Raw genomic sequence first — 16,790 nt, 5'->3', positions numbered from 1 at the left:
ATAAAAATGTTTGTTATTACTAAAAATTATTGGATTTTTTTTCATACAGGTTTCCTTTGATATAAAAATGAATAGCGCACTCTTACCTGATTTATAGTCACTACTCTTACTTTGTTAATAGAGTTAACATAATAACCAGAGAGTTGAATGATATATATACATATATCGATGCGACGGGCGCATATGATTTGCACGTGCACAATTCCGCGGATCCCCATGTTTATTATCAGCAGATCATAAAGTACCGGTAATAAAAGTGTCGCATACCTCCATTTCATTTCCAAAATCTATGCAAGGACGCGGCTACCTTGTTTTTATTGAGGTGCAGTAAGAACGATTCGGACCCGGAGTTTGGGGCCTAGCCTGGTCCACTATATAATTCTTTTTATTGCAGTCTCCTTAGGCATACAAAATTATTATCAGAATAAATTGTACATCCCAGATTTTGTGAAAAAGAAAAATAAGAGTAACAAGAGTAGCGACTATAAATCAGATAAGAGTACGCTATTAATTTTGATATCAAAGTAAACTTGTATAAAAAAAATCGTATAATTTTTAGTAATAACAAATATATTTATATATTAAGGTATACACTATTTTTTTATAGCAAAAATCTCACTCACAAGACGTTTAAAATGACGCAACGTAACATCTATCGAAAGTAATTCTAAAAGCTAGAAGACTTATCACTTAGGCTTTAAACTAGGTATTACTGGACAGGCATATTATAAAAATAAATATTATCTAGATAATCGGATTACCTTAGGATTGATGAATTAGGAATTATTTAGCAATTTCGAGAATTGACGATAAAAGTTAATAAATAATATGGTTTTAAAATAAAGTTAATTTTTAGTGCTCTCATACAGTCAAAATGTCATACTTTAAACAGTGCCCATAACTTTATTAGAAATACAGTTTTAAATAGAATACCCTATATTTAAATTTTTTATTAGCTCATTTATCATCAAATTACAGTGCAATGCTCAAATTATGACATTTTACTCCACTTTTAAAACAAAGAGTGACGACCACGTTTATTCAATATAAGTTCAATATTAAAAAAAATCCCTAAATGGCAATCAGCAAGCACCCTCAACTAAATTGGACACCTGCCAGGAAAACAAAAACAAGTGTGCACTACTCTCCGTGAATAAACAGGCACTTGTGACTTGATTAAACCGCTATTATTGTACTTTTTCATGCGTCCTACTTAAATTAGTGACTATTCAATTGACTGTACAGCACGACAATATCTATTCGTCATTTTATACCCCGGATTTCTTTATAGCTTCCCCACAACAGTAACAAAACGATAAGAAATCGGTTTTCCATTCGATTATACGAGGGTGGGTAGAAAATTAACGCGGGCATATTTTAAAACCTCGTCGAAATTGTTATTTTTGATTCTATGTTACAAATCGTCGATTATGTATTCAAGAATAGTTTTTTTGCGAGCGCCAGTAAAACATTTTTTCGAAAACTGCTTCGAAATATTGTTAAAACTGTGGGAACTGGTGCCAAAATTTTGACATTTACCATAAATTAATTTGACGTAAGTACAAATAATATATGTATAGTCTTTCCGATCTCAATTGAAGAACCAAGAGGTTGGCAGTATGTATCAGTTTCGATCGCTGACGCAACAACTTGGCATTGAATAATTTGAAAAACTTGTTCCCGTATTTATTTAGCCATACCCAGCCATATACAGGTCTGGTCGAACTAAACGTGGAGGTAGTAAAAATGTATGCGCCCACTTGAAGAATACGCGCGCGGGTAAACGGCGTACAATACAGCTGCACTGGGCGACTGGGCAATAAATCTCAGTTGTTGACAAATTGCCTAGCAGTGCAGTGCAGCAATGCGGAACTTGGTGTGATTCAGGTAATTTTAATTCATTATAAGCACCTTCTAATTAATCATTAATATTACAACTGTGAAAGGGAGAAATAAGGACATTTTGTTTAATAATATTATTACAACATGGAGACCTTTTGAAACGGAACAAAACGAAATTTACCATCAATATAATAAAATTGTTTGAGGACATAAATAACTGAAATATGTTGTAGGCCAAATGAACATAATAGAAATTTCCTACCCATTATATACAAATTATTACAATTTTTTATCTTTAGCAGAAAACTTTTTTAGGGACGCCTATGAAACTCATTAAATTTTATTGATAGGTGTTTTTATACATGTTCAACTGACTTCGGAAAGACTATACCGATCAGATTTTAATATGCCAAAGGTAAGTAATGATAGAAACCAAAGTAATAATGGTCAGTAGTTTTGTCCAGTGTCCGCAGTATAAGTACCATATGTTTCAAAAAAAAGTTCAAAATCAAAGATTATAAAATAAAAATTGAAGTAAGTTAACTAAAACTATTTGCTTTTAAGCACAACAATAATTTATTTGTCCAAACATCCCGTCTATCCTTACTGGTATCGCCAACATTTCATTGTGATTCATTTTTTGTTGTATTTATTGTTTCCAAAAATTTCCCTCTCTCAACAAATTGCTGATCAACAGCAATTGAGGTGTTAAAACTGTTGTCGTCAGATGATAAAAATGTGATTGTTAGTTATCGTGTCTTTTTATATACAGGGTGGGCCATTAGTGTGAAAAAGTAATATGACTCCCTTGTTATTCGTAATACAGAAAAAAAGTTTATAAGTTGTACAGAATCAAAAAACCTAAAGAACAAAATTAATTTGAAACACACAGGGCGATGAGTAAGAACCAGACACGCCAAATATTACATTTTTTAAATGGAAAATTCTATATATGGCAATATAAATAGTTTATCGTTTTACTGCGGGGTTGCCAAGTTATGTAGAAAATTCGAAGAATTTTGAAAAAAACATGACCCCGAAGAAGTTGTATGAACTTTCAGCTACTAACAATTGGGACAAAATAATTAGACAGAGTTATAGGCAAATATTAGACAAAGGCTCCTATGTTAGCTAATATTGATATTTTATACAGGGCATGTTTTAAAATACGATAATTTTTAGAAAGTTTAAACTTGATTTTCTAAAATTTTTCAAATGGAACGCCCTGCATTTTATTGTTCTATTTTATTCACATATCGGTCCACTTCAACTTTTATTAAGCATGTTCTATATCTAAAATTGTTAGTTTTTAAGATATAGCAACATTCCTGAAAAAACTTATAGAATGCCAAAAATAAATATTAATTAATAAAATTAACTCAAAATGGAATGCTAAATTATGAACTGACAAGTTGACACAATGCGACAGTTTTTTCCAAAGCCATTTCGTGCGACCGAAAATAATAAAAATTAGGTTTTTCCAGAAATGTTGCTATATCTTAAACACTAACAACTTTAGGAGTAGAACAGACTTAATAAAAGTTGAAGTGGGGTAATCAAATAGAACAATAAAATATAGGGTGTTCCATTTGAAAAATTTTATAGTCTGTTTGGAAATGAAAGAGAGTAATAAAACCCCGAGATAAGAACCGGCCATGGGCGTGCTAATATTTTGTTTCAGGTAATTATCGGGTAACACTAATGCTAACAGGTAATGGGTGTACATTAGTATATTTTACTGGATACATCATAGATTTTTTCAAAAATGTCATTCGCAGAAAAGTACACTAATTTTATTTTAAAAAAGAAATACCAACACTAAACAAAATTTTAAGTGAACTTTCAGAGGACAACGATTTGCCAAAAATCAGTAGAAGCAAATTATGGGCCGTCTTACGAGAGTTGAATTTTTGCTGGGAAAAGCAGAACAGGAAGTCAGTTCTTATCGATAAAGATGAAATTATTTGTTGGCGAAGATCCTACTTAAGATCAATTAGAAAATTCCGTGACGAAGGGAGGAATATTTATTATCTAGACGAAACTTGGGTCAACGAGGTATATACTGTAACAAAAGTATGGCAAGATAAAAATATAAAAAGTTTTCGACAAGCATTTTTGGGTGGACTTTCAACAGGGTTCAAAGCACCTTCAGGTAAAGGGCGAAGATTAATAGTGACACATATAGGTAGTGCCAGTGGTTTTGTAGATGGCGGTTTACTTTTATTTGAATCTAAAAATACAGGTGACTATCACGAAGACATGAACGCAGATGTTTTCGAAGAGTATTTTACACAGATGTTGGATCTTATTCCTCCGGGGTCTGTAATTGTCATGGATAATGCCAGTTACCATTCACGGCAGACCGAGCGGACGCCTAGGACTGTTTGGAAGAAAGCCGAAATAATTCAATGGTTATCCGGAAAAAATATTTCTTTTGAAACAAATATGGTGAAAAGGGAACTTTTGACACTTGTCATTCTTTATAAAGATCAGAAAAAATATGTTATCGATGAAATGGCAACAAATCGCCAAATAACGGTACTACGGTTACCACCTTATCACTGTGAACTTAACCCAATCGAATTAGTCTGGGCGCAGGTAAAAGGAGATGTAGAGCGAAATAATACCACGTTTAAATTAAGTGACGTGAAAATTTTGTTAAAAAATTCCTTGGAACGAGTAACTGCAGATAACTGGCAAAGATGTATACATCATGTACAAAAAGAAGAGGAGAAAATGTGGGAACTCGATAATTTAATTGACGTTACTGTAGAACCTATCGTTATCAATCTAGGAGACGAAGATAATTCATCAGAATATTCAGAGGATGAATTTTAATATACCTACTTTTTTATTTTCTTTATTGTACATTTATACAACACTACATTTACTCACCATAATTTGAATTTTCAAAATACATATATTTTTGTGTGGAATAAAAGTCTATTCATTAAATTTAAATAAATATTTTGATAATAATATTGAATAATTTTATTTGAATTACTAAAAACCTTCTTAACCCGGTTATGATGCTTAAAGTAGCCTCATGTTTTGAAATGCTGTTTTTATATTGTTTACTTATAAGAGAAATGGACCGAGAAATTGAAGCGGCATAGACAAAGTTGGATTGTCGGGGATTAAATTTTAGCTACCTGCTACAATTTTGTACAACCCGGTCACACAAAGTTTTTTTAAAAGTACAACTCATCTATACCGATAAAACATAATATAAAAAAATATTGAATATAAGCATCAGTACTATATTTATTTACGATTTGCATACATAATAAGCTTTTATTACTCTCTTTCATTTCTAAACAGACTATAGAAAATCAAATTTAAACTTTCTAAAAATGATCGTATTATAAAAAATGCCCTCTATAAAATACCGATATTAGCTAAAATAGGAGTCTTTGTCTAACATTTGCCTATAACTCTGTCAAATATTTTTGCTCCAAGTGTTAGTAGTTGAAAGTTAATTGCTTCGAGGTCATGTTTTCCAAAATTCGAAGAATTTTCTGCATAACTTGGCAACCCCGCACTAAAATAATACACTGTTTATATTAGCGTATATAAAATTTTCTCGGAAATCCATATGTTTAAAAATATACATGGTGTTCCATTTAAAAAATGTAATATTTTTATATTTTTACTCAATGCCATGTGTATTTCAAATTAATTTTGTACTTTTAAGTTTTTTGATTCTGTACAACTTTTATATAAAAAATTTTTGTATAACGAATAACAAGGGAGTTATTTTACTTTCTCACACTAATGGCCCACCCTGTATATAAAACCTTCAAGTTTTTTTTTAGATGTTATAATTGAACATACGGCACTTAGACCGCAGATACCTGGTCCAACCGATTCTTTTCACGGTGCCACAACATTCGAGCAATTCCGGCAAGATTCCCTATACTCCGCGGTAGAAATTATAGAGAGTGATTCAGACATAATATAAAAACACTATTACCATAATGCGTATAAAATATAAAATGATTTTTATACGGTTCAATATTATTTATCTTTGTGCCGCTCGCTACGCACATCGATAGAATCTATAATCGTCTATAGACTGAGTTACACTGAACGTCGATCTATATTCTATCTCTGTCTTTTGCACTTGGTAGGGAACAGGGAAATGCTTTTTTAGTGGGTGTAAACGGACTTGATTTACCAGTCCTGAGAAACGTCATAGCATAAGCGTAGACGAGGGGTCTAATTCCATGGCTATAATAAATTTATAAATTAAAAAAACACAACTGGGACGTTTTAAAATGCTGTAATAATTAAAATGGATCAAAATGCCGATTACAGCAAACCGTAGAAAATATTAGATGTTATGTTTTATTATGTTTTTTCAATATTTTCTATATCTTGTTGCCCTTTACGCACACACGCCAATGGATTTTCGTTCCCGGCACGCTTCATCCCCCTTACTAGTCCAAAAGCTAGCGATGAGTCACTCTCTATAATTTCGACCGCGGAGTATAGCTTATACTAGCCCCCAACCGAAATCGGCCGTTCAGAAGTCACGCGCCCGCGCCTAACCTATAAAAACGCGCCGACCCGCGCGCCGTCTAGCACTCCACCGCGGCGTACACCTCGTCGGTGTCCCGGAGCGCGTTCAGCATGTAATAGCTGTTGCTTCTGCTGAGGCTGCGCCCCCTGGAGGCGCAACACCACCGCACGGCCGTCTCTTTGGCCCTGGTGTAGCACCCGACCAGCCACACCATCGAAGGGTAGGAGTGTGAGCTCACCTCTCTGTTATCCTGCTCCTGGGGATCGGTGAACTTGACGGAGTGCGTCCTGCTGGCCTCGTGCTCCTGCCAGTCGTCCTCGGAGGTGGCGTCATCTGTGCGGGTCAACGTACCGTTAGAAAGGCCTGGGGTGACGTCACAGCGGTACAAGCGGCCGTCAGAAGCTAACAGGGTGCAACAGAGACAGAAAAACGGTGCTTTACACAGAAACAGAAAAAAGCGGGGAGGTGGGGGGGGGGGGCGTGGGCGGTGTTAGCGGGAGGGGAGGGGGAGAATCACACAAGGTTTTATGGTCGCTGAATCGGACTGTCTTTGAAATATCAGTAGAATTTATTTAATAAACACAGAACTCTAAGTTTATTTAAAGATTGGGTTAATGCAACACACCAGCTACCCAATTCAGCTACCATATCATACAGGGTGTCCCACTTAATACAGATTCTGCCGTAGCGTAAACAAGAGTCGTACTGAATCAATTTCTCAGTATTTTAAAATCATACAGTCAGTCCCATTTCTGTTAGGTGTTACTTAACTTCATTTTTTCAAAAGAAACACATTATCTGCTTTTATATTAAGTCTAAGTAAGTACAATTTTGGTGTCATTCGAAAATGTGATCAGCGAAATGGCATTTTCTTGGTGTTTTTCTACTAAATTTTGTGCGTTCTTTATTATTCGTATGCGTTTTGATGTCGTGTGTTTAATTATCACTGAATAAGATAATATTTTCATAAAAATTATAGCTACTCTTGTAGGTTATGTTAGGTTTTAAGCTAAACGATGTTCAAATATCATTTTCACGCACCATCTTGGTATTGAAAATTCCATTTCATCCATTTTTTGGGACTCGTAACTACTAATTTTCTACTTAAAACGTATTTAATTAATGTAAAGGATAAGAGTTTTGCTTAGACTCTAAGATATTTGCGAGGTACGCGTATTTGGTGACGTCACTAAAGAACAAGACTGCCGGAAATCATATATTGGCATGAAAAGGAACCTTTCTGTGGTTTTTCTAACAATCCAGAGCTGTTGCGGCCTAAACATCTACACATCATTCATTTGATTATGCAAAACAGGAAACGTTTTCAAACTTGACAAAATATTTAAGGTTATGTTAACATTTAGACTCTACATACTTAAAAAGACGTCTTAAACAAGAATCTTACCATATGTAAATGTTGAAATTACACGTTTTACGTATTACATATCACTATTAACATAAACGATCTGTTTATATTTAATATAATTAAGTATAATTACTACTTGTGTCAATACGGAAGTCTGTAGTTCCTTGCTGACGTCATGTACGACCGAATAAAATTGAACGGACTGACAAGTGCACCATACTGCAAATTACAACGTCTTTGAACAAACGTCAAATAACTAGTAACGGTACGACCTAGACCCAATATTTGTTTATCAAAATAGGACTAAAATTTATCAAATTTAAAAATTTGCTAAATAAAATTAGGTAACATTCAAAAGAAACGAAACATGTATAAATAAAAATAATTTCAAATAGTTTGGGACGTCATTTTGACTGAAAAAAGCTTCTTATAATAACTTTTAATTATTATTTTACTAATGTGACTAAATCAGTTTGATAAAATTAATTTGATGGTATGAACGTTAATTTTCAGTGTTCATAGTTCAAAAGTAATAAAGAATTCCTTGACATTTCCAGGTTTTCCCTGACTTATAAAAAAATCCAGGTCACTTGTAGTTCATTTTTACATACTATTTGGTGATTATGCATTAAATTTTTTTTCGATTGGACTCGGGATAAAGGTTTCAAAACCACAAATAGTTTTCTCTTTCAAGAACCCAGGGCCGGCTTTCACAAAATTTCCAGTTGCAAACATTCCCTGACTTTCATGAATATTTTTTAAATTCCCTGACTATTCCCTGTTTTTTTATGAAGAATAACAAATTCCCTGACTTTTCCCGGTATTCCCGGCCGCTATGAACCCTGATTTTGATGTAAAAAATGTATATTGGACAAATTTGATGAATTAATTATTAATAGTGCACGGACCTTAGCGAATTTGTAAGACATTTTTTTGTTTTGTGATACACCAAGGATTCCGTCTTAAGTGGGACACTCTGTATAAAGTATACCATGAGAAATTATGGTATATCCCCATGAAAAATTAATAAGGTTTGAATTTCAGCAAAAAATAAAAAATAACGCAATTTAAACCGTGTTTTGGCAGGCAAAAAAACATGTTATTGGATCAAATATGAAAAACTTTTTAAATGTAGACAATTAAGTCCCCTGTTAGAGCAAGGTATCAGGTACAAAAACAGTAATTAATGTTTACCAACCAACTGATAACGAGACATGTACTATATAGGCTACTTAACGAATCGAGATAACCCAGTAATGGGGACTTAACGATTTCTGACATTTCAAAAATTGATAGAAATCAATAGGTTGGTAATTTGTATTATGGTTATTTCTGGAATGTACAGATAACATTCTGTGTAGCTACTGTAAAGTCAAGGTTGCGTTTTTTCCAAACTTGTTTAGTTTAAATGTATACATACGCTATAAGCTTATAATAGGATGTAAAAAATCGCTTTTATATTAGATTTTAATATAGCCAATATTGATAACTAAATGTTATTTCTTTACAAAACGTAATAATTACAACAAATTAAATAAACTTTCCACCGTTTTAGAATTGCTATGTGACGACATTTCCATATTTTTTTTATAAGAAACTAAAATATTTTGTGTTGGATGGCGGTAACCACTCTCACTGTGACGAATCGCTATTTGCGTACCGATGAACTTTTAAGCTTGAATTTACAATTTTTTTTGTTTTTGTACATTCCTAAAGCGTTGAACCGTGCACCAACTGAATAGAAATCGCGAGTAACGTTTTTGCCGTCGCATTTTTCAGCCGACAATGCGAATGTCAATGCCCAATTTATTATACAGGGTGGTCCTCTCAATTACTGGATTATTAATTCAAATAACTACACCAGGCTAAGCTGCAAAACTAGATTTACTTCATTTACTTCTAACGGCACAATATTGGCCACGAACGATTATAAAAATTTAATAATAATCAAAAGTAATTCTTAAATACAAGGCTTTGTATTTGAATAATAACACAGCCACACAAAAAAAAAGTTGCCTCCTGATCCGGTATCAGAATTGAGCTATCATATCACAGGAATTTCCTAACCTCAAAAAAACAGGTCAAAAATAGCAAAAATTCACGAAAAGTGCTAGGAAAAATACAATTTTTTTTTTTTCTATATTTAAATCTTCCATTTATACGCTGAACGTAAATTTGCGGTCAGAATTGATGATTCTTTTTCTAAGCTCAAAAAAAACGGGTCAATTAAGGTCAAATACCACGAATATTAAAAAAATAATAGATTCACGCCAAATTTGTTATCCGAGGGTTTTCGGGGTCACTGATCACGAATTCGAAGTCCATTTTGCAAAATTCAAGACGGCGGATCCAAGATGGCCGACCAAATTTTTAAAAAACAACACATTCGCACCAAATTTGGTACACAGGAGTTTTTGGGGTCACTGATGACGAATCCGAGATCAGATTTACAAAATACGTTTTTAAAAATTTAATCAATTACCTTACTTTATTACCTGAGATTAGGCAGAAAAACCATGAATAGATCGTTTACAGAAAAAAAAACAAGATATAGCAGAAAAAAGAAGGTTAAAACATGATTGGGTACTCTGGTTATAAAGTAAACAAAAATACTACAAAATGAATTTCGTAATTCAGACCTCGAATTATTAATCAGAGACCCAGAAAACCCCTGTATACCAAATTTGGCGCGAACCTGTTATTTTTTAAAATTTGGTCGGCCATCTTGGATCCGCCATCTTGAATTTTTCAAAATTGACCTCAGATCCGTGATCAGCGACCCCGAAAACCCTCGTATACAAAATTTGGCGCGAATCTGTTATTTTCTGAAAATTCGTGATCTCACCCGTTTTTTTGAGGTTAGAAAAAGAACCATCAATTCTGACCGCAAATTCACGTTCGGCGGAGTCTCAACCATATAAATAAACAATTGAATATAGAAAAAAATGTTTTTTGTATTTATCGTAGCACGTTTTCGTGAATGTTTGCTATTTTTGACCTGTTTTTAAGAATAGAAAATTCCTGTGATGTGATAGCTCAATTCTGACACCAGATTCGTTATCAGGAGGCAAAAATACTACGGATAACATATGTCGCATGAAAAGTACAGACAACTTTTTTTGTGTGTGACTGTGAATCGGAGAAAATACCGAAATTAGAAATTTGTAAAATTGGCACGTCTTTCATATGAAAGCACCCTGTATAAAATAATAAATGTTCTACAAATTTGTTGGCTAACATTTCCTGTGCACACTGTCAAAATATTTTGCACTTGAAAATTATGAATATTATCCACTACCTCGTATTTGAAAATAATTTTAAAAAATCTTCTTTATATTAAGAGCGCCATCGTACTTTGTGGCATTAATGGACCACCCTGTATATTAGGAATATCCACGCATCGCTTTAATGAGTAATCATTATCTTTGACTTTGGCCTTGAACGAGCTCAATTTCACCGAGCACGTTTATTAAAGCTTTCATGCTGCCAAAACACGGCTTTTCAATTTACACCACATTAAAACACATTGATTATTTATAACAACCGAAATTTACGGTTTTTTCAATCAACATACTGGGGCGAACATTTATCTGCATCGGGAGACAAAAGATCAGCAAACAAACACAGAGTTAAAAAAAAACACAAATCATCGAAGCTACTAAAACCTCTTGCTGCAAATAAACAAAAGAGTGCTCGCCCAAAGCAGAAATAATTGACGAAAAACAATAATCACGAATAACAGCCGAGTGGTCCGTGACTGGAGAAACAGTAACAGCAACATAAAAAAATGTAGGATTTAAACAGTAAAATGTTTTGAAATTCAGAGACGTAAACTTTCTCCAATCACAATGCCGCTCAGCTAATGCCAGGTACAAATGTAATGATAAACCGTAAGATTTAAATGTGCAATTAAATGTTGCTATGGGTTATCCCATTCAAACGATTTTCAATTCACACGTCTGATAAATCTGCACAGTTTGATTGTGCAGATAATCCTAGTCACTTAACTGTGTGATTAAATATATCTATCATTTATTCCATCCACACGACGGACACATATGTACAGTTTGTAGATAAATCAGTACGATTTACCAATGGTAGTAGCTGAAATAATTTCAGCTATACATACACGTAAAGATAAATAGTAGCGATTTAACTGTGCCGGTAAATATCACTCCGATTTATTCCATTCACACAGATAAATACCAGTGCAAACTATTTTCAATTCACACTTCTGATAAATGTGCACAGTTTGACTGTGATTGCAGCGATTTAACTGTGCGATTAAATATATCTATCATTTATTCCATCCAGTACGGATACATCCGTACAGTTTGCAGATAAATCAGTACGATTTAACAATGGTGTGCAGCTGAAATAATGTCAACTATACATACACGTATAGATAAACAGTAGCGATTTAACTGTGCCGATAAATATCACTTCGATTTTTCAATCCACACAGATAAATACCAGTGCAAACTAAAACCATCCAGACAGCAGATAAATAGTTTATATGACAGCGATTAAACTGTGCAATTAAATATTGCTAAGTATTCCTATCAGAAGGCATAGAAATCTACGCAAACCAAACGATTTTCAATCCACATCTGCACAGTTTAATCTATAGAGAAATCAGCGATTTAGTTGTTCAGTTAAATATATCATTGATTTATTCCATCTGCACACTTTGATTTGATCACATAAATTGATACTATTGATGTCTAAGTTGGCATAATGCCAGCATTTAAACATGTAACGATAAGTCGTAGCGATAAAACTGTGCAGTTAAATATTAGCTCTGATTTATTCCAGCATAAATATTTTTGCAAACCAAAAAAATTTCCATCCACATTCAGATAAACCAGCACAGCCTTATCTGTGCAGATAAATCAGAGTGATTAAACTGTACACTTAAATGTCGTTACGATTTATTTCATCCACACAGCATGCATATTCATACAAACCAAACTGTTTTCCAATGACACGTCAGATAGATTTCCAGTTTTATCTGTGCAGATAAACCACAGAGATTAAACTGTGCAGTTAAATATCACTACGATTTATTTCATCCACACGACACAAATATTTGTGCAAACAAATAAGTTATATTTATCATTACGCATGTAACTGACACGACACTCACCTATCGTGGGTTGGTACTCCTGCTGCGGCAACAGGAAACAAGTGAGGACCGTCTTCCCCGTATCCGGATCCGTGTCGGTCTGGAACGTCAGCAAAGGCTGGGCCTGGTTGTCGCTCAGCCACACCGCCTTCAGGTTCAGCTGCAGCAGAGTGTAAGGCAGAAACGGAAGCCGGTTCCCGGAGACGTCGAGGACGTGCAGCCTCCTGCAGTTGCCCAACGTGTCCGGCAACATGGTCAGTCTATTGTCTCGTAAACTGAGCACCCCCAACTCGCACAGGTTGCCCAGCTCCTCGGGGATGGAAGTCAGACTGTTCCGGTCCACGTTGAGATTGGTGAGCTTCACCAGCTTGCCCACCTCGACGGGCAGCTCGCTGAGGAAGTTCTCGGTGAGGATGAGCTCCTGCAGGTTGTGGCAGTGGCCTATGTTGGAATTCAGGGAGGTGAGCCTGTTTTGGTCCACTTTGAGGATGGTCAGTTTGTCTAGTTTTCCTATGCCGTCGGGCAGCGTCTCCAGCACGTTCTGGGAGAGGTGGAGGTCGGTGAGGCTCTCCAGGCCGGCTATCTCCTCGGGGAGATATTCCAGCCTGTTCTCGGACAAGTCTAGACATGTCAGGTTGCTCAGCTGGCCTATCTCGGGGGGGAGACTCTGCAGTTGGTTGTGGTCCAACCAGAGTTCCTGGAGGGCGGGTAATTTTCCTATGTGAGGGGGCTGAAACAAAAACCACGTACAAAACTGTGTATCCCAACGGGTTCGGTCATTACCATCTAGATTATAAAACCTCGACCTTGTGTAGCATTGTCTCTGCCTGTTCATGGTAATGATAAACGTAGAATATTGTCTGAATTGCCATTTCCTATGCAGTTTTCACTTAATGTTGAAAAATATTTAAAAATTAGATAACCACTGCTAATGACGTCACTAGGCGCCGACGCGTCAGACGTGAGGCTTTATATTACAGGCGGTAATAGCTTTGTTCCCAGTGCATTCCAAAACAACAGACGCATGCAGGTTGAAAATTCAATGTTTCGAATGCCCTAGGTCTAGGAACAAAGTTAATGGTATAGATATAATTACCAGTTCCTCTATCTCGTTGTCGCCCAGGTCGAGCCTCTCCAGGTTGCTGAGCTGGGCCAGGGAGGGCGGCAGCTCCTTGAGCAGGTTCTCCCGCAGCTCGAGCGACGTGAGCGAGGTGAGCATGCCGAAGTCGGCCGGCAGCGACGTGAGCGACATGTCGTTGAGTCCCAGGATGGTGAGCGACTTGAGCTGGCTGAAGGCGGGCGGCAGCCTGGGGATGGGGTTCGAGCTGAAGTCGGCCACGCGCAGGGCGCGCAACTGCCCGATACTCTCGGGAATGTCCGGGATATCTGGAACAAATAAAAAAAATTATTAGTACGGTATATGCAATTGTAAATCAAAGTACGTTTTCTATTTTTTATTATTCGTTCCATTGTTTATAATAATTAGAGACGCGACTGGCAAATATCTAATAGAAAACTTGTAATAGGGTCATAGCGGCGAAGCTTTTCCGTGGGCACCACTGAAGATCTCAACAGTGAAAAACAGCGTGAAGCATTGAACCGAAATGAACATCAGGGAAGGCCAAAGGTTCTAATAGCGGTTTGTCCCACACAGAGCCTAGCCCTAACGAAGTGCAACGTTAAGTTTGTAATTGGCGGCGACAAAGTATATAGGATATACAGCATAACAACCCGCAAAACCATCGTCCTCTAAATATTTGTGTAAAGACTTTTACTTTTCTGTTACGTTTAATGACGTTTTTATTAGTTGCTTTAGAAACATAAAATTTTAATTACAAGAGCTCATTAGTTCGGTGTGTAAATAAGGCGGGGAAAGTGGGGGGATGACCTGTATCACTGCCAGATGGTACCGTGACTGGTTTGGTTTAGTATTTCAGGCATTGATACGAGCCAATTCTATGATTATCGATTTAATAAATCTATAAATACTATAAAAGTATTTCTCACTTACACTGTGATAGTACAGTAACAAAATGTAGTGGTTGTGAAACAATTTTGGTGAGATGAAGATGCTTTATAAGACATAGGTATTGAAAATCAAATGTACACGGCTGGTAAATCCACATAATCCATCTGCCTTGACTTGAGAGTGACAAAGTAAGTCATAGTAATCCGTACGATAGACAAGGATGGCTATATTGAAGACGTTTCATAATCTGAATAGTCAACAGGCGGTCACTATTCAGATTATGAAACGTTTTCAATATAACTATCCTTGTCTATCGTACGGATTTGTATGACTTACTTTGTCACTCTCACGTAAAGGCAGATGGACTATGTAGATTTTCCAGCCGTGTATAAAAGATATCGACTGCTACAGCTGCCCCACTGGGTATTTTTAATACATCATCTAATTTTTTAATTCAGTGTGTATTGTATTCTATTCAATATAGGTATGTGATAATAAACAATTTCGATTATTTTAGCAGAGATATGTCCTAAATGGCTATTCCCATTGCCAAGTGCTAATGTAATGGCTAACAGCAGCGGCTAATCCAGTAAGTCTACGGCACAAATTTCTTACTCTATTATGTAATACTTGTTAAATACTTGAAAATTTTTAGAAAAATATTTTTTTAATGGGAAACGGACTATATTCACGAACGCGGAAGATGATTTATTGCCAGTCTAAAATTTCCATCTAAGTTTCCTGTGCCATTCATTTAACAGTTGCCAAATCTAGGGGGGAGGGGGGTTTCGAGTGCATTTGTTTTGCTTGCCGCTTCCCGACGACATAAAAAAAAAACAGAGTAGGTTGATACGGATTCGGCAGGCGTGTGTCGTTCACCCTCGAAGCCTTGGCATTGCATCCGACACAAGGACGCCGCAGGACATAGGTGTCGTTTATGCGATTCCAACGGGGTTATTTAATCGGTAGGTATATAGTTTTTAGGTAGTTTCAACGATAAACAAACCAAGAACATTAAAAAAATACTATTTTATGCTATTTAATATTTGATGTAACAGCGCCGGCCGATAAAAGTATACTTATTTTATACAGAGTGTCCGGAAACTCTGAGCAAATTCTTCGGGGCTGATACTTCTGGAAAAATGAATGACAAGTTCGTTTATCGTTTTTTTTTCGAAAATTTGATATTAACGGAGATACATAACCTCAAAAATTTTAATTTTTTACTTATAATTTTTTTAATACTAATTTGGTCACTTATTCCTTTTCTAAGAGTGCAGTTTTAAATATAGTATCAAAATTGGATAGTTATAAAGGGTACAAAAGACACTTGGCAAAAAAATGATAGCATTTTTTATTTTCAATTCGTTTAAAAAGATGAAAACCTGGAAAAACTAAAACAACGGTGCTATTGTTTGAATTCGAGAAAGCTAACTAATTTCATGAAGAGTGGGATTTAAAATTTTTGGATGTACCAGTGATTCTTACTTATTTTATGACACAGAATCTTCATAAATGAATGCAAGCCACATGACCAGTAATTTTGTTTGGGACGTTATTTTATTTCCTCCAAGTTGGTAAATGAATTTGGACAATATTAAAAATTTTTAAAACAATAAGATTACATTAAAACGCAACAATCGGTTTCACCTGCATTATACAGGTCATTTCTGAAATATGTGCATTCCTTGAAAAGGGTGATAAAAGTCACGAAAATTAGCAATTTTTTATTAAGCAACCGATGATCTAAATGCTTTTATTTTCGAGAAAATTATTTTAGAAAATTAACCATAAACGTAAGCCGATCCTGTGCACCTTGTGCACGTGCGTCGTGTGCTGCAGTATTAGCCGGAGTATAAAAGCTTTTCTGATCAAGAACAAGCAGATATGGTGTTATGTACGGAGAATGTCAGTACAATTTAAATGAGACTTGTCATTTTGAGTATTTGATCGTTTATTAGCACAC

General features: G+C 35.4%; 1 protein-coding gene across 1 annotated transcript in view; it reads right to left on the bottom strand.

Annotated features, from left to right (window-relative positions):
- The window catches only part of LOC108911806 (protein lap4), a 212,075-nt gene that overhangs the window by 132,370 nt on the left and 62,915 nt on the right, over positions 1-16,790 (bottom strand). The window contains exons 3-5 of the mRNA XM_023456349.1: positions 13,952-14,241; positions 12,877-13,585; positions 6,603-6,766 (exon numbers count right to left, since the gene is read on the bottom strand). Coding sequence (XP_023312117.1) covers positions 6,603-6,766; positions 12,877-13,585; positions 13,952-14,241 — 1,163 coding nt within the window. The remainder of the gene's footprint in view (positions 1-6,602; positions 6,767-12,876; positions 13,586-13,951; positions 14,242-16,790) is intronic.

This window comes from Anoplophora glabripennis, unplaced genomic scaffold (genome assembly GCF_000390285.2).
Source record: "Anoplophora glabripennis isolate ALB-LARVAE unplaced genomic scaffold, Agla_2.0 scaffold508, whole genome shotgun sequence".
Lineage (NCBI taxonomy): Eukaryota > Metazoa > Arthropoda > Insecta > Coleoptera > Cerambycidae > Anoplophora > Anoplophora glabripennis.
Note: the sequence above shows the minus strand (reverse complement) of the source record. Positions and strands in the feature narration are given on the sequence as shown.